Source organism: Zootermopsis nevadensis, unplaced genomic scaffold, assembly GCF_977971745.1.
Source record: "Zootermopsis nevadensis isolate Lab colony 2312 unplaced genomic scaffold, Znev_1.0 Znev_ptg000004l, whole genome shotgun sequence".
NCBI lineage: Eukaryota > Metazoa > Arthropoda > Insecta > Blattodea > Termopsidae > Zootermopsis > Zootermopsis nevadensis.
This window is the reverse complement of record NW_028259136.1, coordinates 3112410-3140307: the sequence shown is the minus strand read 5'-3', so window position 1 is coordinate 3140307 and position 27898 is coordinate 3112410. Positions and strand designations below refer to the sequence as shown.

At 38.9% G+C, this 27898-nt stretch overlaps 1 protein-coding gene across 2 annotated transcripts in view; it reads right to left on the bottom strand.

Annotated features, from left to right (window-relative positions):
- LOC110830847 (uncharacterized) overlaps positions 1–27898 on the bottom strand; it is a 180336-nt gene that overhangs the window by 51048 nt on the left and 101390 nt on the right. For both annotated transcript variants that reach the window (XM_022066186.2, XM_022066187.2), the window contains exon 3: positions 201–1603. In XM_022066186.2, the coding sequence (XP_021921878.1) occupies positions 201–1570 (1370 nt within the window). In that variant the 5' untranslated portion in view covers positions 1571–1603. The remainder of the gene's footprint in view (positions 1–200; positions 1604–27898) is intronic.

The window sequence follows — 27898 nt, the reverse complement described above, 5'->3', positions numbered from 1 at the left end:
TGCCAGTTTCATTTATCTCACAATGTAGGACCTATTTCCCTGTCCCTCATTACCGATATACAAACCTGTTCGTAACTTTTAAGGTGATACGGAGTCCGCCCTCTTAGTACGAACCATTACTTTTATCCCTTGTTATCGGAAATCATGCATTAATAACAGTCTAGTGGAACAAAGCTGTTACTATCAGAAACTGTACTCACTTCATCTCAAAGTCGTGTAGCTCCTGAAGGGTGAGCGTGTTTGCTACATCTAGCAGCTGCTTCATGTTTTCCTCTCGCTGCAACTTGGTGACTGACACTGTCTTCGCCGAGTCTCCAGACTGCGTTACCGCCGTAGTCACACCAACACCACTACTAGCACCACAGTTCTTCAGCAGCACCGTTGCTATTGTCGGACTACCGCCAGTCACTGATGGTTGTTGTACCACGATCGTGGTAGCCGTAGGATGTCTCATTGGCAGCGGTGTAGCTCCTGCTATCCCAAGGGGATTTGTAGTTGTGTTCACTTTCGGCGGCGAGGTAGGGATATTTATATTAGTTCCCTCTCCGACGCCTGATGACGTAGCAGTCTTTTCCAACACTTCGTCTTCTCCTCCGACTACTGTGCTAGCGGTTCCTTGTAAAACTCCCGCCTTTTTCAGGAGAACTGCTGCGGTTGACGAGGAAGACGATGACGACGCCAATACTGCTGACCCGCCTGCAAGACTCTTGTCACTTCTTCCTTTGTCTACTGTCGTGGTGACATCCGTCATGATGCTGTGCCGACGGAAGTTTTTGTCGAACACGCGCTCTTTGTCTGCAGTGTTGAAAACAGGTTTTGAGAAACAGTCGGAGAAGAAGTCAACACGAAGGTCTGGCGGAGGGTGGTGTCCGTTCATGTTGCTGTTGGTTTTGCTTCTTGCGTCAGTCTTCTGTCTGTGGTGGTGGTGGCGGCGGCGACTAGAACGAGGCGACTTTGTTGTTGTCGTCGTGGAGACGCCATCTTTTATGTTCTTGTTATTGTGGATAGACGATTTTAACAGCGATATCTTCCTCGTCTCCTCATCGGGATGCCCAGTATGTTCCTCATCGTCGACTTCGGTTCTGACAAAAATGAAATGTTGCTCTTTAGAAACTGCTCCTAAAAGTGGTGTTGGGGGCGGTGGAACTGGGTTCGAATCATCTGTACTTGAGCCGCTATAGAAATCATCATCTTTCTCTAGCGATAAGGATGTCCCGACAATGTCGTTCATGTAGTTAATAGGCTTCTTGTCGGTGTCGGTGTCTGTCTCGCCGTCCGTCACGGTTATCATCGTTGCCACAGTGTTGGCTGAATCCGTGCTGGTGTTAATGGTGTTGTTGGACGACGTGGAGGTTGTACTGCTGCCCATTATCACGACCTTGGGAACTGGCTGTTGTGATGGTTGATGTTTCTTGTTTGCTCGACTCCCACCGGCGGATTTGAAGTGAAGGCGTCTTAAGGCTGAAGAGGCGGTGGAGAGCAAGTCGTGTTCCCCACCACTGGGTGGTGTTCCTGAAGAGGAGAGAGAGGATGTACTGGACATTGGACCCGACCGCTGGAGCACTGTCATCTTGCCCTTACACGGCGAACCCTTGCCAAACCCCTGCAAGAAAAAAGAGATAATTGGCTTTTAGGACTACCACATATGTAAACACCAGTCGTCCACTGAACCGAGAGTACGTTTTGAAACATTATATCAAAGTTTAGTTTAGTTTGATTGGTGACATTAAGACCAATGAGGGATGTAAAATTGCAAAGACAGCATTTGGAAATTCTTCGGACCACTACGTAAAGTGTTCTGCTCTTTGTATTCGTTTTAAATCCCCATCCTCCTGTACGAGGGCTTCTTCTTGGAAAAACAAAAATGCAATCATCGTCTGTTACAGAACTTAATTATTTTCGGGATACTAGTACCAGAATTTGTGGAACCCGAAGATATTGTGAAGAGCTTGCCACCATTTGTTATCACGAGTTAGATAATTCTAGTCAACATCTTCATATCTTGTGTATTTAACATCCAGTTACTATCCTCGCATCTACTTGAAGTTTTCAGAGTTGTCTCTTCGTTTCAAGGAGCCGAGGTAGCTCAGCGAGTACAGTCTGACTATGGACTGGACAACCGGGGTTCGATTATGATTCCAGCCTCTGCGTCCAGGTCTTCCCATTCAAGCTCCTGTCCAGTAGGTAACGGGGGGGTTCTCTTTACGGGACAAAAACCCAGTTGGGGCGTGATGCTGACCACTCACCCCCATCTAGTGCCGATTTCAAGAAAGAGTAGGAGGTATGCGTTCTCTCCTCTCAAGCGCCCACACGGCTTGTAGCGGGACAGCTTTGCTTTACTTTATCATGTAAATATTTATAGGCTTTCCCATGCGTGCTACATTCCCAGCTCATTGCCTTTTCTTTGATATGAGCGTTCACTAATTCTGTTTGTCGTACGGTACAAGTTATTAAGTTCCTTGTTATGTGGTGTTCTAAGTCTTCCTGTTATTTGCTTCCCCTTAGTTCTAAATAATCTCCCCAGCACCAGTTAACCACAGTCTGTATTCCTCCCTTAATGCGACAGACAAAATTTTACAACATTACAAAACTACGGGAAATATTATAGCTTTGGTTTGTATCTAAACATATCATTTTCACAAAGAGGTCGGGAAGACTGATTTGCAGCAAGCATTGCCCGGGTCTCTCAGTTTGTTTGTGAATGCAGTTCTGATCTGTCACCGTCATGTCCCTACACAGGATTTTTCGAAACATACGGCACCGTGTCAGAGGCGTTTTCCTAAGCTCAGAAACAACGACGAAAGTCTGCATAAGCTTCGTGTTTAAATTATGGTAATTTTATTTTGGATGGAGGAAATAAATAATTTGTAAAAGCGTCCACAATGAAGAGTTTATTTACAAGTCGCTAATTTTAGCGTTACATATTACTATTCTGACAACAAACCATAAAAAATGCTGTCTTGTCCTTGCGCGCTACGAGTCTGATTAAGGATTGTCACACGCGTTCAAAAATTCTAGATTAATTAACTTGCATCCATCTTCACTCTGTTATAACTACGCTACGCGGTTGACTGCCGTATATAAGCAATAATTTTAAGATGTCCCCATAAATACTGCAGGCGTTTCTTTCTTTAAATGGGTTATAACTCGGAAACGAAGCATCCAAGGTCCCAATCTTAGATTGACATTTCGTTGCTTTCATTCTCAGATCACGCCCTCTAAATAGGTATTGTGCATTTCGGGAACACGTGTTTTATCTGTACCATATATTCGAACGATTTATTGGCTGTGAAGATGGCTTTTCTGTGGGTCATTGTTCCCTGTTAGACGTTTACCGACGTTTTAGACAGCAACCTTTATTCTTGAAGCCGAGGAAATATTAGATTTCTTAATTCTTAGCTGGTTTCATTCCTCTACCTCAGTGTTGCGCAACCTTTATACACTCGCGGCACACTAAATATTGTTTGATCCAAAATTTATTAACTATGTGTAAACGTTTTAACCTAAAGATACTTATTTATATTTGTAAATGTAGATTGCAGAAAAATACATAGAGTGGCAATAAGAGTAAAGGGGAGTTATACATGTTTTGCTGCAAAGTGGTTGTGTTGCTTTCCAATTCCATTTAGTAGATCTTGTCTGTCCTCAGTCTGCCCGATCATAATAAAGAAAATAAAAACTTATACAGGGCAGAAAATAAGATTAACAAATATTTATTTCTTTTGGTTATATTTATAATACGAGGTGAACATTTCGTGACACACCTAGATGGCGTCCGCGGCACGTCGGATGCACATCACTGCTCCAACAGATATGAAAGATGCGTCATGAAGTATTACTGAAGTTTTCTCCTGCTCTGCGTCCAAGTATTAACTGTGTGAAACTTAATCTTCCCTATGGAAATACATTTACACGTGGACCTAAACTAACCCTGCGACCACTAGCTTAGACTGTCAATCCCACAAGAGGGGACAGGCCTCAAGTTGTTGATATGTGATAAACTGGAGCGTGACGTGGTTTCTGCTGCAGTTGTCACTTGTGGGGAGAGTGGATTAACTTGCACGTCGGCTAGTACTTGGGACCAGCTTGCCGCAGAACGACATTCACTTGAGGAACTCGGACGTGTTACAAGACGTGGGTGGCACGCATCGTAACACTCACGTTGATTAATGTGCAGGACAAAGAACACTATACTTGTCCCACAGATGTGAAACATGAAGACAAATGGAAGAGTTTGAAGACTAGCTTTCCGGGAAAATACCGTAGTCTTGAATTTCCGTGTGGTGGTCGGAGCCCCTAGTTCGCATTATGCAGAAAGCACTGTCATCAGGACTCAAACCCAGGACGGATTTTCGGAGTTGTTACCTTCTTAAAATCCTCTACTGATTGTCTTTTCCGTTCTCGACATATAAGTTAATACAGACACATTATTTCAGTGTTACAGCCTATATAATATCTGTTGATGATGGCGATTGTAATTTTTGCCTGCACGAGGGCCCCGTTTTCTCCTCGCATGTGGTAACGAACTTAAAAGATTCGCTCTTAAGCTGAACATTACAAAGTTGCCTAGAAATGTCTTCATGACGATAATCACCGTTTGTTGTTTCAGACGATAAAACGTAAGAAGGTTTTCGTGTTTAATGATAGCTTAATGTTAATGCTATGCTGCTAGCGTTAAAGCTTAAAAAAGGGGTTATAATATGGCCACTTAATACTGAATACGAGATCTCCTCGTGTAAAAACCAGAACCTGAAACAGTTGAAAGTAGAGCAGCAGTTAAATGGTCGTAGGAAATTTGAATAAAGCTTCCTGGAATATTCTTTCTGCAGCAGTAGTTAATTTTAGTTGTATTTAAGTTAAACATGCTAATGAAACAAAGGGTTTAACAGATTTAAAAATCGAATGCAAAGAAATTGCAAAAAGAATAAGAACGCTTGGATATGACATAGGTTTAATGACCTCATCAGCTTGTAGGGGCACTGGTTTCTGCCTCGCCCCACTCATTCACTCTTAGTTAATTGCCATCTTCTGTAACATCGTAATGTTGTTTTATGTAAACGTGAAAGTGCAGCTAATGAACTTCTGCAATAAAAAGATACAATGTTCTGAGTTACTTATTTGAAGTGAAAATGACGTTTGATAGCACCAGAGACAAGTTTTTGTGTGTTTGATCTTTTTGTACTGGTAGATTGAAGCGTTGATACCGGCGTACGAACTTTTTTGATCAGTGTACAGACATGTGTAACCCAGGCGTTATTTAAACAATTGGAAGTATTTTCTTAAATGTGGGACTAAGAATTTCATTATTTTCAAAGTAGTCCTCCTACAAAGTGGATGCGCACTAAAATCTATTATATAAGTTGATAGGTTTTTAGTTATTTGATACCATGCTGTATCAAGTACTGAGGTTAAATTGAGTCAACGTGCAACGGGATTATGGTGTAAGATTAATGCAGGCATGGGGAAATGACAGCTTCTATTTTATTACGCAAAGATTGAATCAGTTAAATTGTTTAACATTATTGCTTGAATGTTAATGGTAAATTTGGAATAATGCGGGACAAAAAGGAAGTCATGACCGATTCTGAGATACTATCGTAGAATATTTGCGTTAAACTGAAGAAAATCAGGAACTTTAGGTTGCATGAGTACTCGACTGGGATTTGAACCTGCTAATCCCGGGTGCCTGTTAGGTATGTCAATATGTAGGGGTAACTGCACTGCTAACAGCCCAATTCATGTCAGTTTATTTGTCAGTCCTAATCCTCCGGCAACCTTTTCGTTTCACAATTCGTCCTCTGTGCAGCAGGCCTGTGATCTGGGAGATTTGTATTACTCGCTACCCAATCGACAATTAACGGCTATGATGAACAATGGTGCACACAAAATTACATTCACTGAAGGATGGGGGTTGATAAACATTTAGCAATCACACATCGTTGTTACGTTTATAACGTATTGTCAACGATAATAGGTAGATGCAAGCAGGCAAGCAAGTTTACAAATGTATTTTGTTGGCATTCTTTACAAAGCAAATTTTGAATGTACCGGACAGCGTTTCGTTGCTGTTTTTGTCTTACTTAACACTACGTGAATAAAAGTTGCATTGTTCCAAAAGTCTGTCCCTAAATTCGATTCAGACCAAGCGGCGCTAATTCTGTTCCCACTTCAAAAGTTCGCCTTTTCGCCAATGTCCATGTTGGGACATTTGATGGCTGAAGTTTAAAGACGTCAAGGATCAGGTTTTAAGAATATTATTAAATTAATTTTTATAATATTGATGTCTATAGTTGAATCAGGGTGTAGTGGAACGGACGCACTACCTGAACCTCGCTAACTTAATTCCTGAAGGGACCCATAAAACCCGTTCTCTATTCATATAAGGACGTCAGTGAAATATACTTTCCACCATCACGAATATATGACGTCAAGGAAAAAGGACCTTACAAAAATGATCAAAATGGCATATGTAACGCATCGTAAAATTCTCTTATACGCAAAAGAAAATTCACTACGGAGAGTACATGTCTTCTGTGTTGAGGCGCTTTGTAGTCTGGAAGACGTTTATGCTGTCACCATAATGAGGGCGATCAGTGTCAAACGATCGAAGCAGTAAGTATAACTGAAACGTCGGCAACTTTTAACAGACTAAACGGTAATCCAGAAGACAGCCTTTATACTCTCTCGCCAAATACGTCATTGTCTAGACATCTAAGGTCGTTTGTTCTATACTGAACAGTGACTTATTGCAATTTTCATGTTTCACGTAACACAGCAGAAATAAGGTCACGGTTGTAGGTGGTTACCAGCCGTTCAGGTGGACGTATCGTCTCCATCTTAATTATGAAGCAAACGGCTATATGGTAGTTCTCTTTAAGAGGTGCTCGATTTCCAGCAGAACGATAGGATATATTTTAATTACAGAAATATGATGACGTAAATTAGTGCCGCCGTTGCAAACATGCGTCATCACCGCGAGTGTTTCGTCTCGCACTGAATTTCAATTAAAACGAGCGGTGTTTTAATTAAAAGCTTCATTTTATTTCCATTTCAACGATGAAACGAAATATTCGTTAATAAGTTGCGTGGATTCGTACAGAACACATCTTTAATAGCGTACTCTTGCCACGACATTAATTTTATTTTTTATATCAGCTAGAGAAGTGTTTTCTGTATTAGATACGCAATTTTATTTGATTAGTAACCAATTTTGGAAAATTTTTGCAATTTTTAAAAACTGAAAATTGTTTAAATTACCAATTATTTTTGAATTTTGAGAACTTTGGAAATACAGGAGATTTCTGTTAATCGGAGCAGCCATTTATTTGGGACAAACCAGAACCTACTCGACGCTACCCGACCCGATCTGGCTCGTCACGTCCTGTTCCGTCACGACCCAACACGACAAGACCCGAAACGACTTGACCCAACGCATCCCAAACTAACAACCCAAGTCAACCTAACCTAACCTAACCCTACCAGACCCTACCATCCCAACCCAGTTTAACCTAACCTAACCCAACCTAACACAAGAACATTTTACAGTTACGAAGATAAAATTGTTAAGGCTTTTTGAGGAAATGGTCGTAGTTTTCGTTTAGAATTATACTTACATAAGAGGGTGAAATCTTATAAATTGTCAAGAGTGTGGGACAGATATGTACTACTAAGCTTTTGATGGTTGAACGACGTTAGATTTGCTCTTATCTTAGTTCGCATGTCCAGCGTACCGATTTTATGTGTCTGGGAATTCACGAAGTTCGTAGGACGTTTCATTAAGTGAATTGTTTCAGAAATGCAATCAGAAAAGTAAGTAGGCGGAAATATGCTCTTAAGTTTAGAATTGGTTATGCCAGATAAGTTGTAATCATAGAAAGGCATATAAAAATAAGGATATGTGAAGTAATCTCAATGAAATTAAATTCAAATCTCATCGAATACAACTAGTTTCAAATTAGAATTGCCCGACGTTTTGGCTAAATTTCGCCATCTGGGGTATTCATACGCATAAGCTTCTGATTTTTTCCCATCTGATATACATTACTTGTTTTCGTTGGATGTCAATCTTTCTCCGCTGAATTAGCGGCAATTCGTTTTAACAAGGGCTTCGCACAGATCGTTCTCTGATCTGGCACGATTCAGGCACCACGATTGCCGCCTCCTTGTCGTTACAGTTGCCAGGTTCCGTGGGTGGCTGACCTGTATAAATCTTGTGAGGTGTCCAAAGGTTTTATGCCTTTTCCTGTGTCAAGATGCATGCTGTCACTATATAGGTGTCTCCCAGAGGAGTCATCGTGCTAAATCTGAGCTCCGCCTCGGTTACATCATTGTCGCTGTTTCTGTCCTCGGGGTCGGAACAAGCCTTCTGTGAACCTATCACGTCGTCAACTCTTTAAACGTTCGATGTCACCACTGGTAAGAAAGGGCTGATGCTAATTATTCAAATTACTCATGCTTCTTTCCAAGTAGAACACACACACAGAAACTTCTCGAAACAAATTGGATGCGATGTGACTACACCTTTGTGCAAAGCTTCTTAACATACGTCTAAATTGTTTCTCGGTATTGTTCCATTAGCGGTATGCTAATGAAAGACACGTTGGGGATAGAACGTGAGTTACAGTTTTTTTAATAAACACATGTAGGAACTAACTAATATATATATATATATATATATATATATATATTTATATATATATATCAACTTTTACTCGACAATTGATGTTTATAAATCAGTAAAGTGTCTTTACTTTTAAGTTTCTTCTCTTCCCAGAATTTTCGAACTGTTTTGAAAATAAACTTAGGAGGGAAGTACCGAGATTTTGACTGATCTTCATCCACCATAAGCCACAAAATCGTGTAGTATGTGGAACGTTAAATTCAGTTCAGTTAACATTCTAAAACAACAGATTGATAAAGTAGAATGTGGTCTTACATATGTTACCAAGGTAATCATAGTAACCATGGTAACCAAGGCAGGCTTTAGGTTTCACTCTCAGATTTTCTGCGTGCAGGACCGCACGTACGACCAAGTTCTGAAGGCGACTACTCTGGTAGTAAGTAATATAAATGATGCTATGATGAAGCCTATGATGAGGTCTGGTTAACATGGTAAAACGATAATGTGGAATCTTCCATGTTATAACCTATACCCGGTCAACGCTAAGATCATTGACCTCAGACAATATTGCGATCACAGTCGTTGAAGTTAGCGTCGTTTGTTGTGTATTTAAACTTCTGGCATAATGAACTGTGGTTGGAGATTAATTTAGTGACTTACATGAATAATCACTGTAGGTGTATACAGAGGCTACCAGCAAGAGAACTGAGTTGGGTCAGCCACCTATCTTGTTTTACAAGTTCTACATCGTCGTTAATATCCTCTGTGCGAGTGGACCACACAGCTTGAAGATATATGTCGTGTGTATGTAAATTTGTAACTCATATTTTAATGCTATTTAATGTAGAAGGTTAATTTGGTTGTACTCGTATGGAACAGAATTCTAGGAAGTTTTACAGAAAGAATGACGGTTCTAAGATGCATGTAAAATTTCCACTTTACACCGATTCCCTCTATTCGATATTAAAAAAACTCCTAGGTTGAATTTTAAGAGTGTTTTATAACAAATGTCTTTAACACAACGATACGATCCCTTACTCTTAACTGGAAAGTGTTCTTTTTTAATTTCACTTCTTAGATCTTTGGTTTTCCTTGTGTCTTCTATGTAAATTGCTAGGAATAATAACTTATGGGTCACCATCACTGAGAAGAGTTACGTAGCTTCCAGTGAGATTTGTTAAGAATCGTGAATCGTAAGTCACTTGCTGGCTCTGTAGGAGTCTACTAAATGATCTCATAATACAGATATTTTGTTAGTCCTCATGTTTTAAATTTTTACAGGTTTTGTTGGAAATATTTCGTTAGGAAGAATACTCAACGAAAAATAAGGAAATATATTTTCTATCTCTGTTTAACACATAGGTAGTATGATTTGCTTTTAGAAATTTGATTTGTAGCTATAGTAAATTAACATCATGACCACCGAGGTACGTAACAAAGGAAATGAATGTTTATCTTACATAACAACTGGAGGTTGCGTGAAGGTTAATATTGAAACTGTATTTTAAATATTTAATCAGCAATCGAAAGGTTAATGATGTATATTCTTGGCAGTTTTGTAACATCTGTTTCGTCTACAATTTAACGGATATGGCGTTTTTTTTTCTCACCATTGTTGTAGAGAATATAGGCCTACAAGTTAGTTCTTCATTAGTCACATTTATTTTAATTTGAGTCCGTTTTCTTGAAAATATTATGGACGTTAATGTGATATAAACAGAATACGTATATAATATTCACCCAGTGCTTGAATAGTGACAGGATAGAGCTAATTAGGTTAAAGAGGTCTTTGATATATTCGAGCACTTAAGTTAGTGTTGCTTTTCTGGGTTGTAACGCTTGAATGTGGAGACGGTATGTTTCTCCGAAACATTAGTATTTACTTAGAAATCCACACGGCACAGAGATATTATTTTAATGTTTTTAAATTACCCAAATATGAAAAATATTTTGTAAATATTTCGCTGCAATATCAGTAATAAATGAACACCAAGAACAAGGTACGAACTTACTTTCCGCGTTTCATTGTTTCGATTTTAATTATTTAAGGTTTATACTTTCTGGCTCATGTAATATTGCGGTGTCATCCGTATTTTAGAAACTTCAGAAGTGTTATCTCTTTGCATTTTTCTAAATTGTTTTTTTTTCGTTTGAAGTTACACGTTTTACCGACATATGTATGGGGATATAGAAACTGCAAGGTTTCAAACTGAAGTATGATTTCCTGACCTCGCTTTGTGTTAATGTACTAATGAAGTGGCGTAATACGTATGTATTGCTCAAATTCTGATGAGGTTACATACACTTGATCTAATGAAATGTAGCAACTGCTCTTGGTAGTATGTTCGCGCAGCGCCAAACGAAATTCCTAACTGGGCAAGTGGCTCTTGGCTGGAGTTCAGTTTGACATGACTGGCTACTGTATGAAATACATACACTTTGAATCTATGCAAACATTATGGTTGTGTGAAATGTATGCATAGCAAACATCTATTTAAGAGGGAGAGAGAGAATTCGTTATGTAATAGTGAATATTCATCATCACATTGTCACACATTCAATGTATGAATATTTCTCGTGGTTTTGAACCTCACCTACATAAAACACATTAGCAATGTTTACACAAAATTACAAATTAATCTGTAACACAGGCTGTTCATTAATAAAGTCAGAGCAACTGTCACTTTCGGGCTCCCTGCAAGAAATATTAAAATGCAGTGAAGTTTATTTGATTGTATTAGAAGAGCGATACTTGACTCTATGGGGAGTATCTTCTAGCGTTTGGCGGTGAATAATGGCGATTCAAACGGAAGCCTGAAGTGACCTTTCATTCAACTTTATCATTGAACGCACTGTAGAATGTCTTATGTAAACAAACAGTTAAAGTATGATCTAATAGCATAGAAGTTCTTTGGACGGCAGTCAAATAAACATGGAATCTAACCAGAAATAAAGATTCCAGGAGATAATGATGTCACATCACACGTTTTCCGCTAGAAAACAGTCCCATTAGCTGACAATCATGGAACACGATCTCCGACTTTGGATGTGATTAATTATTTCCTTAATGCAATATTTTGGTGCCATGCCTTTGTATCGCTCTGTTTTAGTAAACAGTTTTATGAGTGATCTGGCGCAAGATAGAGTATTCACAGGAGTGGATCATTATTTCACCATTCCAGAAACAAAACTTCATCCTTGATGGAGCAATCACTTGAGAAAATAAAGGGAAGAGACATGATGTTGAATAAGATCAGTGTTCGCTTGAAGAAGGCTTGAAAGTGATCCGTATCGAAGAGGACTCGATTCACGCTTGGCTGAGATAGTAGTTGATGAAGAAATGAGATCAACTAAAACGGTTTAAAAGCGAAAGCTGCAAGTGAGAGAATTCTGAGAATTTGAGCTCAGACTTAAAAAGGCGAATTGCAAGTACATTTAACATATCTCGAAGGTAATGGCTGGCTATGCACGCGCTTCCATATAGATAACGGAAAGATGGAAGGCTATAAAGAGAAAATGAAAGAGAATCTTTTCCACTCTAGAAGATTTGCCTAACGGTGGGGGATAAGCCAGTGTTCTTAATGGTGGATGTTTAAATCAGGATACAGAAAAACGCGAAGTAACCGCAAAACTCTCAGTAGTATTGGAAATGACCTAAAGCTATGCATCTCTTTTTAAAACAGAAAATCTAATTTACTGGGAATGTAACTGACACCCTCTCCAATTCATTGCTTTCCATTACAGCCATTGATCGTGTATCCAACAGGGTAAATGTCAGTGTGATGCGAAACACTTGTGTCAATTTTGGTGCTTTTAGTGCACGTAATATGAAACATAATTGTTTAAAACTAATGTTTACATCAGCGTAGATGTCTACATTAACCCGTCGCCTTGCACCAGCACAACGCACTATGTGACAATTATCTGTAAGTTGGCTCTCTTCTGGGTTATAGCGCCGTGTAGTCTGGTAGACGTTTGCCGACGTTTCAGAGATACTTGCTGACTTCACCATTAGGATGAAATGCTGGTAATCTTCTACCAGATTACACGGCGCTACAGCCCAGAAGAGAGCCATCTTCGTACTCACCGCAGTGAGAATCTCAGATCCTGCTTAGTAGAAAACTGATGAGCGGGAAAATGCATTCATGAGATCTGTATAATAAATGTAATTAATACTGTTTATTTTGCAAAACAAATCCCGTAGAAAGAATGGGCCCCTTCGCTAGTAAGAAAAAAGAAAATTGCATAAGAAATTTTCTTCCTGTAACACAGGATATGTGTGTACCACTGCTTAGTAATCAGATGTTTCCCGTCTCTAGATTTCATTTCCACCGACGAGCAATTTAATTTCTTGTTATGCTTTGAGCTGGTATAACATTTCAATTTCACAGTGCATATCTTGAGCTCTATGAAACACAATCCTTCCACGTCTGTCACACATATAGACCTATTTTAAAGCTTATTTTGACACCCATCGTAAATTGTATCTGCATGCAAGCTGTAGACCAGTAAGCACACTGGTCGTTTCGTTATATGAATATTTAACTTAATGGTGATCATCAAGTTGAATTAAGTTTAAATATTTAGATTGGAGTGACATACCGCATACAGGTACGGCTGTTACGCTCTTCAAACAATCTGAAATATTAGCTTGATCCTAAAAGCAGTCTGAGGGGTCTAAGCCAATTTTCTCGAAACCACACATAATACAGTAAGCCGTGAGATTTCAGGTTCTCATGGCGGCGGGTATGAAACTGGATGTCTTCTAGGATGTAGAGCTGGTACAAGTTTATCGACGTTTCAGAGGTGCTTAATGCCTTCATCAGTGCACCTGTGAAACGTCGATAAATTTCTACCAGCCTACACCGCGCAGCAACCCAGGAGATAGCCATCTTCAGTGCGTGTAAACTTTGGTGACGTCAATATAACAAGAGAAACAAGTTGTCTTTTTATTCTTATTTGTTAAGAATAAAGTACAGAACAGCTTTACGCCAGATTTTGCCACGTTGTGGAAGACGAACAAACATTTCCTGTCTTCAGATTTCTTTTATCAGTCGGTGTATTGTTGGTTTCGTCTGTACTTGTTTGTCAGGATGCGTATTGCTCTATGATACACGAACAGCAGCAAAACATTCCTATTCGAAGTAACGTTAAACAATTGACATACTTTTTGCTCGTGAATTCACCACGTTCTCACCCTCACAGCATTTGCGCAACTTTCGTGAACAGCGGCCTAGGAACCAGAGTAAACTTGACTTGAATGCCACTGGGAAGGCTGGGAGATTCATCACTTTAGTTCACCCGATGTTGTTGGAGTGATCGTGTCAGGAAGAATGAGATTGAACAGGCGTGTAACACGCGCGGGAGAGGTAAAAATGCATGCAAATGTTTGTCGGAAAACTTCAAGATATTAAACATAAATGTAGATAGGATAATAATATTAAAAATAAATTAGACTGGATTTATATCGGGACAGGAATTTGTGGAACACTCTTAGTAACACGGTAATGATATTTAACGTTCTTTCGAAGGCGGACAGCTTATAGATTAGCTAAGGCACTGTTAGCTTCTTCATAAGTATTGGTCCTAGTAATTAGTGATCGGTATTATGTTAGTGCTCACCTCTTTACATTCTTCTGTCCTCTTTGACGAGGTTTTTTCCTGCTGTCGATTTTTTTTGTTTTGTGTTCTGTGTAACTGTGGAACTGTCATTCTGACAGCATCATTCAAACACCGTTTAATGGCATGAAAACAAACTAAACTACCTGAAATGTCACTTGTTTCCATTAGCTCATTCTGCTCGCAATTGAATTTTCGGTGATACATTTTTATGTTCATTTCCAAAGGGAATTAGCGGAAACAGCGTTATAAATTTAATGGCTGTCATAAAACAAGGCCGTTAATAGAACAGATTTTCGTGTTCATTAGTATCACTTCATATTGTGCTTTGTATTTTAGTGAAGAGCAATGGATCTTTAAACTAGATTTATGTTTTATCAAAATGCCAATTAAATTTGTTTAAGCAGGTTTAATCAGGTTTTTTTGCAAGTATATTTACAATTATTCGCACTAATATAAAAATGAACAAGATGATATACATTGGTGTGAATGAATTTCCATTGTCTCAGTTTTGGGGCGCTTTTGTAACCCTGCGGAGCTCCTGTTAAAAGTGCGCAAATCCGTTTGTCGGTAGACATGAAACAACATTTTTTGACTAAATATAAGATTGGAGAATTTTACGAAAGATCGTTACACAATTTCAAATTTTGTTTGTGACGGGCGATTTTAAAAATCTGTCTATGTAATAAGCAAGTGTTGGTTAGTAGCTTACATGGTTGTTGATCGTTTGCTTTTAAGGAATTTTGTTTCTTACGTAATAATATTTTTATGAACTTTGTTTAGTTATGTGTGTTTAATTAAATAGACTGTCCAATAGCGAATTCTTCATTGAAAGTGGACACATATTCCGAAGAGACAGGGGCTTTTCTGTGAACAGGTCCGAGCTATCTCATATTAAACAGTGGCGTATGTATACTATTCACCGTGTTGAATCCAGCATGATTTAGGTCGTGCTTAATGATTGTAAATCAGCGTTTCTCAAAATTCTATTCAAATTTTTTACGGTTCTACTATCTTATGTCAGTTCCGCAGATGTGCTAAATCGCACGTCGTCGGGCGCTGCATTGCCTTTCATTTGTTTCGTTACCAAAGCCATTTGTATTACTCTTTGTGGTACGGAAATGGATTTTCCAGGAATAAGCACATGTTACGGGGAAGCCAGGAACGTTTACATGGCTGCGACGTATGTTTCGATTACTGTTGATCTACATTTGACTTGTTAGATTGAATACAAATGGATTTATGTATTTGTTAGTGACCTTTGTTGATGTAGTGGAAATTAAATCCAACGCAATTGAATCGCAGGTCAAAACAGGAATTCATAGCAAGCAATCGACTTGTCTTTCAATATTCACTTAATCTATTCAAGCAATAATGTATTTCATATGATGAATAAGACAATCACAGTTGAAAAATCATTTATCTTATCGGAACTGATGTACCTTGCAGTATTTGTCATATTAATATTACAGTACAGTGATCACTCTGCCACTTGGGCTTTATAAGGGCAAGACAGACTGGTTTTAAAATACAATTTAATTTCTACGTTTTGACGAGGTTTTTACCTGGATTTTCAGCTGAGAGTCGAACTAGAATCCATAAAGACATGTCTGTAAGTTCGACGCACTGATCCTCGAGCTTACATACATGGTATTAATAGTCCACTATTAACCTTTTGTGATAATCATTAATTTTGTCAAGAAATAACAAATAGTAAGATTTGAGGTTTTCACAGCGGTGAGTATGAAGATTTCTGTCTTCTGGGTTGTTACGCGATGAATCGCCCTAATGACGGAGACAGTATGACGTCTGAAACGTTGGTAAACATCGACCAGTCTACACAGCGCAACAACCCAGAAGACAGAAATCTTCAAATAATACGTCACTTCACGGCTAGAACTCCATGATTCGCCACCAAGCACTACAATGTTTTCCCAATTCGAATCAAGTGTATCTCCATAAATCAATAACATCAACTCGCCTTATTAAAACATTTTCTGTCTGAAGCTGGGAAGAGATGGTTGCGTTCAACTATATCAGTGAACGCAATGGATCTACGTACTACTTGCCGTGGTTAGGCAGTGGACAACTTACAATTTCCTTGAAGTGTAAGCGTTTCTCAGACTCGCTGAGAAAGCTGACAGTCAATATTTATTACATCATTACTTTATGCGGACAGAGATGCTGGCGATATTTTTGCACGGAAGTTGGACGTTATGCTGTAGATATAAACTGGACTCAGATTGTTTTAAGCTAATTCAATTCCCAGTCCAATCAGTCAGCCATTCTTTTTCCATTATTTCTCATTAGTTCGTCCTGGTCCTATCAATCATTCGTTGTGGGAGAGACTTCGTTTAGATTCATTGTGCTACGATCATAGTTATGCAAAAAGTTGTTAACTGTCTGCCTGTCTGTCTGTGAACAAAAGCCCTTCAAACCTGTCGTAATGAGTAGGCTGCTATTGCAACACTTGTTAATCCAATATTTACCATTGGTTTTGTTACAAAACGATCTATTAATAAATACAGTGCATGGAATTGAATTCAGGATAGTTATAGTAGTTTTAGTAACTGAAAAGTGACATCTGTGTTTTTTAAACAGATAGCTTATTGAGATCCCAGATTTTGAAAAAAAGTTTTATTTTATCATATTGCTGAAAGAAAAAAAATTATTTCACAAACATGAATAGGAAACATTGCACCATAATTGTGTGCCTTAAAGATGTATAAAGTTCGGTTCTTTTGATAAAAGGGCGGTATTTTTTGTGTCGTCAAGTTTCTGTTATGGAAAAGCCAGCATGCTCGGAGAGTAAAGATTTAATAATAAGAAGGTACAAATCGACTATTAATTTCACCCCTGTTGCTTTTCTGTTGCCGAAATTCACTGCAGGTGTAAAATGTCATTAAGTCTTGAATAAACTGCGTTAAAATTAACAGTTTTGAAAACGTCTGGACTTGAATTGAAACTACTTAGTAAATGTGTTTAAATTTCTCTATACATTCAGAAAAGTAATTAAACTCATACTGTGCCTCTAAGTCAGTTGAAATTACGAAATGTCATAAGATAAATGTAAGGCTACGAAATAAAAAATAGAATGCGAGACAGAAATTCAGACAGGAACTGAGATTTCTGAACGACGCGAATTATTATTTCCAAACATGGAATCCTGTAAGGAATAACTTCAAGGTTCGTACAGGTCACCTACTATTCTTAGGATAGTAAAATCTAGGGGGCTGCTGTGTTCTTTTACGAGTCTGAGGTGGGCCTGACAAGAACAGATTACTGAATTGTGTAGATAAGCCTTATGAGAAAAACAATTGAGACAAAGGATGCGTTAGAAAATAGAAAGATTAAACTCTGACTAATAATCTATGATGTTTGATGATGAATGACAGTTGCTCCATTGGCAAGCTTTGACATTAACGGTGATGAACGATGAACATTCTGGTTCTGTCACCAAGAGTTTGATACAGATAATTAGTTGGTAGAGACTTGGGTATCATATCGTGTCCAAGCATAAGCTATTAGCTCGATATTCTCCTAGTGGGAGCGACTGAATCTTCAGACAACTTCGTTCAGGATGGTCTATTTCCTGATTCGATCAATAAATCAAATTTTAAGCCAATTTCTCGCGCGCGGTTTACTTATCGCCTTATTATGGAGGCAGCAATCACCTCTGAAACGTCAGTAAAACTCTGCCAGATTGCACGATGTAACATCCCAGAAGAGAGTGTAAAGAAGGCCACTGTTTGCTGTGTCAAAGTAATATCATTCGATCCGCGTGAAGTGGCTCCAGAAAAAGCCAATGGGAAATCTCAGTCGGTACAACCACTAACGCGATTTATATTCGAACTTGAAACCGCGAATCTACAGAGCTACCACTACACAGCCACGCTCACATGAGTCAGGACGGGGCCCGCCTGTGGGCTGTTGTGATGATGGCAATGAACATGTGGGTTCCACAAAATACGGGGTATTTCTCGACTAGCTGAGCTACTGTAAGAATCATAAAATAACTATAATTTTAGTTATTTAGCCGAATCAGCGCCATTAAATAATCTAAGAATATGCATTGTCGAAGATTTCAAAGGTATTTGAATTGGTTTGAACTTCAGAAAACTATTATTAATCTTCGTGTTTTGTGACACTTGGGATTAAAATGTTTCTTGTGAGGAAAACGTTGTCAGTATTGTAAGAAGCTGTTGTTTCACAAGGAACCTACAATTACCGAGAGTGTCCACGTCAGATGCCAGGCAGTGCCTAAAACAGAACTGTGGGGCCATTGTGCAGACATGTCCTCCTGATGCCTTGGCAGCTCGCCATGGCGCATTGTTTGTTTCTCGGAATAGACACACACATGTTCAAATATAAATTTCATTTCCCTCAATATTTGAGAAATTAAAATATTTTCTTTGGTATTCTGTAACGTTAAGTGCTATTACTCCGGCTCAATAATCTTTCTAAAATTCATGACGGCGCTGAATTTGCTCATGTATTTAAACGAGTTGCTGTTCGTGTTTGGTAACTGGTACTTTCAACCTATCCCCCCGCTGATTCGGCCAAGATTCTGCCTTCTCAAACTGATTTCCGTGTCTCAAACCAATAACAGCTCTTCCTTCCATCGGTCTTCGAAGTTTCTATACGTCAGTCATGGGCGTGACTTACTCATCACCCTAGTGACTGAGGCAGAAAACGCGTCTGAAACATCGTTAAAGCCCTGCCTTACCAGTGGATGAAAAATGACAGAAGACAGTCATCTAATATACTATCAGAGTCCATAGTCTTCGTGGTTAAATAGGATAGAAGTTGTTGCAAGTTGCTGTGGGATACAATTTATGTCGGATGGAAAGCAGTCGCATTTCTTTGAAGCATGAAGATTATGTAAATAATGCTTAAAGATTCAGTCGGTACCTCAACGCTTCTCATTACAGAGATCGCTTGATCAATGCTGTTAAAGGGGCCACTGTTCTGAGATTTATACGAAAACCATAATGCAGACTTGCTGAGTGTTACAACAGATCGTAAGGACATGTAGTTACCGGTTATGTGACAAGAGGTTATGAATTCTGTATGTGCGCATCCGGCAGTAATCATCGAACGAATTGGCTGCCTTTTGTATAATTCAGAAATTTATCACTCTAAAAGTCTATCTGATACAGTATTTTTAAGTCCGTGTTAACAGTTTACTCTAGCGAAATTCTGTGGTTATATTTTCAAGAAAAATGAAAAACAAACTTCATCAGGATAAATTCTGTCCGGTTTTATTACTTCATATTACGTTGCTCGCCATTGAGAGTTCAAGCTTTCTGAAACAACCGCTTCAAATCCCCGAGGTCAGGTTTCAATTCCAGAAAGTGCATATATAATTTGTGGTAAACAAAGTAAAATTAGGACGCATTTAAATTCGGCTTCTTCGTGTTTATCCAGCCAGTCACAATTTCATTAATGCTTAACATCCCCGAAGTGTTCAATAGGTCGGTAAAATGTAGGGTTGGTACCCAAATTTCACGTTGCGCTTCATACCTGTCATGCAGGCTTCCCGAAATTATTATCAAAATTCCGCCTTAAAATAGCTCACCCTTTCCTCGTGTTAACATTTAATTTTTATCAAATTCTGCCTTCCCAGCGTCAGTATCAGAATTGCGACTGAACGCAGTAAGACCTTGGTTAGCACATTTTCTCGCCCCCACTTCTCATCGCTCTGTCTTCTCCACTTCCAAACGCTTTTTGGTCTGTTCAACCCTCCTTTATCTGAGAAACCTTCATAGCCGAAAATTTGTCCCCCCTCGTTAAATCTAGTTCCCTTCAAGAATTGGTTAACAGTCCGCTGTTCCCCTCCACCAATCAGCACCATCAAATCCAACTTGCTGCCTGAAACTATTATAAGAAACGCCTAAAAACTATTTATTCTCCCTGAAGATGGCAGCTATACTATTTGCCGAAACGTTTGATAATTCTCAACATTCGACGCGGCTCAACCGCGATCTAATATTGAAACCTAAGGACAAGACTTTCTCGCCGTTGCTCCTGATTTAGTGTTTTGTCTCTGATTGTGTAATTGAAAGTGAAGGAGTGACGTATTTTATTTTGAGAACTGCAGGAAACCCATAATGCACGTGGGTAGTGTACGCAGTCAGTGCCTCAGACTATATCGCTCAAATTCGATATATTAAAAGCGTAGTTAAATAAAATAAGAATATATTCATTAAACAATCAGTAAAGCATTAGTAGACGGAGAACGAAATTTCCAACAGTCTCTTCAACTTGTTTCGTGTTCCCTCATTATAGCAGGACAGGGAAGAATGGTTTAGATATCGATTACGGCGAAATCCTGCTCACGGAGGGAACAGTGTTCTCGAAGGTACACAAACCTACAGCCCATTGCTTGCATCCTCTGTACTCAGAGGTAGTATTTAATCTGAAACGTTCGATGTTTCTGTTCATAGAATATATTTGCATCGAGAGACCGAGAAGTGACACAACAAGCGTGAAATTGTATTTCAGATGTAAGTATTTTGGCCACCGTACGGTTTTATAATATCGAATAACTCTTTGTAATGAATAAATATTTGTTGCCTAAATCGAATATTTACTTTTAAGTGAATAGTTAATAAAAGTTAACAAATATGTACAGGAAATTACTCAGTTTTTGTAAACCTGTTTTAATTTATATCGATCAGCTACCAAGATGCTTCAAGTAATTGTCTCCATTTTAAAACCTATCAATTTTTGAAGCGATAAGAGAGCGTAAGTGTGACCGCAGATCTTGAAAGGTTGAAAATTCGCTTTCCGTAAAAGACGGGGAATGTCACCTTGTCAGTAAGGACTGTGTTTGGTCATCCCGGCCTCATTACGTTACCGTTAATTTTTTTCGGAAATAGTAACAGACAATAATTCAAGTTTTATAAGAGTGAAAGTAGACAACCCGCTCTACTTTGTGGTGTCCTAAACCATAAATTTGTACGTCGGACGAAGGAACAGCAAAACAACTAAACTTGTTTCTCTGCAGTCAAGCTATGTAATACTTTCTTCCAAGTCGTAACTTGTCACTTCATGTCTCTTGCACGTTCATTTCAGGAAGCCGCTGTCATCTTGTCAGTGTGCGTGCAGGTCTGTTACAGAAACTTGTGCCTGGATAACTTGTCACGGGTTTGGGGACAGAATAAAGTGTTCCGGGTCGATCTCATAAAGCCAACTTGCTTATTGCGCACATTTGAGTTCGCACAAATCTATTTTGTGTAGTGTAAGTTTGTTATCTGCCAATGAAATGTAAATGAAGCCCAGAGCTTAGCTTTCGTACGCTCGTGCGAATGTCGTTATGTGATGGCATCTCTATCGGGATTATATTTTCTTCGTTATCGATTGCCCGATTTAAGGTACATTACAAATGTTTCTGGATATACTGAGGAAATCATAAAAAGAGTTAAGACAGCCGACATCCGCGTTGAAATTTGAAGCCGGGACCATCTGAATCGGAAGCAGTTCGGCGTAAGAAATTCGATATTTTCATATAAATGTCAGTACATCGTAATAAGTAGTAATAAATATTATTAACACGCCAATCACTTTGGCTACACTTTGTATGGAATCTGGGCTGCGGTTTTGAATCGTCCGGGCAGTGGCATAGTTTATTCCAGATGCAAAATAAAACTTATGCGGCATATTCTGACGGCACATTTCGGTGAGTGACAATAGTACAAAACCTCGTTACAAAGGACAGTGTGACTTTCAAGGAAAAAGTTACTCTTTTCACCAGTAAATGCGACATTTGTGTAAACACTTTGACCGGCAGTGGAATGACGAAATGCAGTTCTTTCATCATTGAACTATGAATGGGAACAGAAAATACTCTAATAGTGCAGATATAAATAGGCCTAGAAAGATGTGTGTGTGTGGGAGACGCAGACTTACAGTAGCAACAAATAAGGAATCGCTGTGTAGGATCTGAGGTTTTCACGGCGGTGTTTATGAACATGGCTGTACAACCCAGAAGACAGGCAACTAAGAAAACACTGGTCCAGCCCCAGGGTAATAAGTCAGTAGATGACGAGAAGAATTCAAAGGGACCCTCCTTATGACTGGAGTTGACACTTGTATGTTCTCGGCGTACTGATATTAACACGTATAATTTACTACGCCACAGAGTCATCGACCTAAGCCCAACTGTGCCAACACTGCTGTTTATTTGTGTAGCAGCTCATGAAAGTGGGTGGTTAAATAAATCACTTCGCATTTTTCTGTTAATTGCTTCTATCTTGCGATCGCGTTGAATAATCACGATCTCCCAGAAGTCTAATAAAAACTCACTGTTATTTCTCCGAAAATCCGTCTCCCATTGTTATGAAATATTCTTGAACTTTTTCATATGCGTTTCGGAAAGGATTGCTGTCGTGGACTTCCAGCCGAGTGTCCTCAATCAGTAATGCACAGACCAATGATGTCATTAGGATCAAATTGTACAGGCGTCTAAGAACTTTCGTGAAGCCATTCTAATTGTGTTTAATTCACTTCATATTCGTGTACTTTTCTTGGATGTGGTCGTGGGACTTGCAGATGTGAGTTGAGATCTGAGATTCTCACTACGGCTAGCATGAAGATGGCTGTGTTCTGGGATATTGCACAGTGTAGTCTGGTAGAAGTTTACCGACGTTTCAGAGGTTCTTCCTGCATCAATATTCAGGGCGATGAGTAGTAAGTCGTGCTGCTTGCACGGAAGATCAAGACGCCTATATTCTGTTTGTGTCACTTTGTCAAACACAAACACCACTGGAATTCTCTGGGTGTGATCGCGAGTCTCCGCGGTGAGAGGCCAAGGACTAACTGCCTTAGGTGCTCATTTAATATTAATTACATTAAAAGTTCTGATTGAAGCAAAAAGTGTAAAATGGAAGAATTAGACAAACCGTGATCTTGTCAACGTAATTGGCGTTGAAGATAAAACCCCCTTTCTTCCGATATTAAACAATGACAGCTACTGCTCTGAACTGCCTTCATGGTTGATTTGTTGTCGTGGGGGGGGGGGGGGAGCGAACTTGACTTATTTCAAGGTACAAGCCCGGAATCCGCCTGAAAGAAATCCCACACAGCCAAGTGGCCTAAGGATTGCCATTACAATAAATTGTCAGATAATTGTGGTCCAGTGGCTTTCGATTTCTGTTAATTATAACAGAAGTGTGTTGCGAACTTGCTGTGTTTATAAATAATTCCATGTGGTTACATGGTATTGTGCTATTTAGTTAAATCGCTAACATCCTTTTGGTTAGTGACAGTTTCCGCGTATAAATACTGTTGATCTCTCGTGCGTGCTTTGGGGGCAGAGTGCCAAAGAAGAAAGACCTAGTTGGCATTACGCCGCTCGACAAGTAGGGGTAAATGTACTATGCGTGAAACGTAAACATTAGCGTACAAGACCCAGGACAGTTTATCTCGGTTAACCGTTTCAACACACACTCATCGAAATAGGTTTTACATTTCAGTTCCTACCTCAAAGAAAGCACTTCAGTCTCCATTAGAAAGTTGAATTGATAAGTGCTGTTTAGGGAAATAATTGTGAGAACCAAGCCAGAATTATAAATACACCGTGTTCAAAGTATAGAGTTGTTGAATATGAACGCCGGGGTACATGTAATGAAAACTTTGCTCCGAAGGACTCTTATAAAGCCAAATATATAATTTACATGGTATAACGTATTACATTCTGGACCCACTTTCTTTATTAATGACGCGTGCCGTGTCATCAATTACCACGCAATTGAATGTCCAGGATTCGAGTCCAGGAAAGGACAGAATTTTCTTCTTCGCTACAACGCCCAGATCGACTGCGTCTCATCGAGCGTCCTATTGAAATTGACCGAGGGTTGCCTCCCCATACGTGAAACCGTCAGTTCATCTCCTTACAGAGCCCAGGGTAAGCCTACTTGTAGCTTTACCTTCGGCTATGTCTAAAAGCCTTTATGGTGTGGTGCTTAATTACATAAGTAACAGGGTGTAAAGGTTTGGACTGGATTCAATTGTCTGGCTCTGTTTCTATTTGATTGCTCTTGTCTACGCTGTAACGAACCTTCGGGTTTTGTAAAACGGCCTGACGTTTCTTGACCAGTACCGAAACGGTCAGTTTCTCAAGGTCACTGCTGTATAGAGTTAATAGTTGAAGGTTAATTTGAGCGTGAAATCAAACTAATTTAAGCAGTCTTACGGCGTGGCATAATTAATATAATCTCACTTCAGTGGGTTACGCAAATAAATTCAAGACAGTAATAAAGTGAGAAATATGTGGATATAACCAAAGCTTAGGAAGTTATTTACTTATGAAGTGATTATGAATGGACTTCATTTCCTTCCCAGGAATTGACACGAACTAGTTAAAGAGATATGATAGTGTAGCTGGTATAATTTTTGGGCATTTTCAAGAACCGAAATGTTACCATTCAGGAGAACAATATTCTTGGGGTCTTCTGCAAAACTTCTTTTTATGTGCGTATTTTCTCGGTAGTTCGTATTTAGGTGAGGCTGAAAACAGAACGTTAGTTAATGTGTGACGAATCTTTCCAGGTATAAAAAATGGGGTTTTCAAATGAGAATGCCTCTTTATGTGTTTCAGTTCACTTCCCTTATTTTCCGAACGTATGCACCATAACGTAAGGAATAAAGTCGTGCACAGTTTATTGTAAAGTAGTCGGAGAGAACCTGTGTGTTCGATGTCCGTTGGAATTAAAAGGCCCAGGGGTCAAAGGAGCGAGAGGGGCAGCCAATAAGAAAGCTTACATACTCCATGCTGTTAACATTATTACCCAGCGGCAGTAATTTGTAGTTAGCTGTCTCAGTTTTTATTTAAGTAATGTCTTTGTTTCACTTTGTATATGCATCATTTTCTTCTATCAACAAGTTTCTGACGTAAGCAAAGGGTGCGGTTTCGTTCCAGGAAGTGCTTGAAGAGCGGTTAGTTTCACGATCCAGCCGCATATACCCTGAAAAGAATCACCTATGTCCATCTGAAGAGGTTTAATGGGCATCAGAGCCTATATGGAAATAAAAGTGACAAAGAAAATTGTTGCCGAGAGTCGAACCCTGACCCTGCATTCCACGAACAATAGTTTAACGACGAATTTATACTGGCTTATTACAGAATTCCAATAACTGAATCTTAATTATTACATTTTTGTCGAATTCAACGTTGGTTAAAATTTAGGTATCATTGTCGGGGCGTATTTCAAAGTCTTGATTTGATGCCTCGGTGCCTTGATGCCAGTACTTGTTTTATGGCATTAGGTACAGCGACGTCTGCACACGACATAGCCCTATGAACATATTAGACACGAGGGAATATTTCTTATCTGATTTATAACCACATATTTATGTCCCTTCTCCACACGAAATTTCAACCCTTCAGGCAATGTTGTATTTTATTTATATGCATTAAGAGGAATGTACAACCAAGTTCTCATTTTATTTTGTTCCTCACGCAGAGACTGTAAGCGTTATCCGCCTCCAGTCCTCTGCGTTATTACACCTCCAATTCCAAACTTTTTAAACCCAACTGCATAACTGGACAGTTTGAGTCCTGGGATATATTTTACGCTCCAATTACGTCGTAGACGTAGATGATGATAATAAATAGTATAACTCGTCCCTCTGTTATGTGGTTTTGGAACTGATGGGAACATATGAACTGCTCTGATATGTTTTATGTGAAGCTATCCTAATTTGTTTGCAAATGTCAGTACAGACTCATGAACATGCAAGATCGTGTTATGTTTATAACTATCATTACACCTATTAGGTCAGTGCTAGGAACAGTTATTAAGGCCTTCTTAATTTTTAAACGTATTAATATATTAATTTGATTTTCGTCAAGAACCATATTTTCTGCTTTTCACGAACAATTAGAATTTTGTATTCTGATCTATTTTGTTCCCCGTGTATTCCTAAAGCTATGGTAAGACATTAACATAATTCAATTTGTGTTAAGAATGACTTCTTACACTTGTAATATTGCCAATTATAAACAAACCAGTAAATTGACCGCTAAGAATGTAGACTAATTCTAAAATAGTAACTCACACATTCATAAATGTTACCCCATGAGGTCTACATTTTCATTAATAGCAAGTGACCAACAACCTAACCTAACCCAGCATTTACTTATTATATACGACAGTAGACAGAGGGATAAAGCTGTATTTAAACCAGATGGTAAGTGAATTCGGTAATGGAGTGTGTTACTCTGGTAGGTTTGTGGATGCAGAATATGTTGTTTAGTTTTACCGATATAAAATTCACTACGATTTGTAGTTTTAAATTTAAATGTTTATGGTATCAGTTAAATATAATAATATTTATCTGCCATTCTCGTTCATAAGTACTGATGGTAACAGTTCGCTGTATATAGTTTTATCCAAATCTAAATGTGATTTAAGAAGAAACTGATACTTAAGATTAAGTAACGTTGATCAGATTCGTATACATTTTTGATCTGAATGTAACTATTATGTGTTTTTCTCTTTTATTACTCTGTTTTACTCTCAGGAGAACAAAACCTGTGTGAAGTTCTGTACGCTTTCACTTCCTTGTAACTTTATGTATTTCTGCATGTTCCAACACTTCCTTGTCACGAAGCAGTGCAGATCGCACTAAAGTTTGTGATGTCAGAGCACTTTGAAAGCGTCACAACGCGCCTCTGTTCCCCTCTGAAAATGCTATGGCGGCCAAAAGGAAGATAGGAAAGTTGTAATGCAGGTTAAGAAATTGAGAGCCATCTCACACTTCTCAGTGTTTCCAGGACACACGCTATTCTAGTGAGTCCAACACACTTTCAGCGCCTAACGAAATTATTTCTTAAATATTCCCTTATAATAGCAAATGGAATCTACTGTGCACGTGCTTTAAATAATGCTGGAACATAAGAAAGTTGCTGTTACTCGTTCATTTATGAAGATGATTATAACGATGATCGTCGCCCTGATGATGGAGGCAGCAAACGAATTTGAAACGTCGATAACTTATGCCAGACTACACAGCGCAACAACCCAGAAGGCTGTCTTCAAAGATTTTGAAAGTCCTAGATAAAATTCTATATTACACAGTCTCGTATCGAATAATACCGGGAACTCTTTCCGTAGGAAAAAACAGCCGGAGCTCGAAGCTTGTAACTTATTTCGATCTGGTGTAAGGGTTTAGATCGCGTAGCGCTTTACGTCTGTCATTCCTGTAGGCTTTCATGGCGCAGTGCTTAGCCAGCTCATACTTTTGTCTTTGTCTTCTGTAATTATTTGTGCTGTCTTCCTAGAAATAAGTCATAAGTAATGTCGCCGGCATATAGATCTCGGTGTTTGAAGTTTACGACTCAAATTAAATTCAAACCAAGCGAATGTTGGCTGTTACTCTTTATGATCCTCGGTAGCGATGACTAGACGGTTCATCGTTAAAGTAAAACATACTTAAATGCCATTTTTCTACAGCTTAAGCGGTATTCGGCTTTATAGCCTTCTACTTTTATCTTTCGCGTCTAATCGCCAATTTATCCTCCGTTTACCTTTTAATTCCTCGTTTCTAGTTAGTCCTTCTTTCATCATTCAGTTCCTAATCTCAGTTTCGTCCTGTTTTTACCATTCTCTTCTCAATCTTTAATTTATGTTACTTTCATATTCTGCTTAATTCATC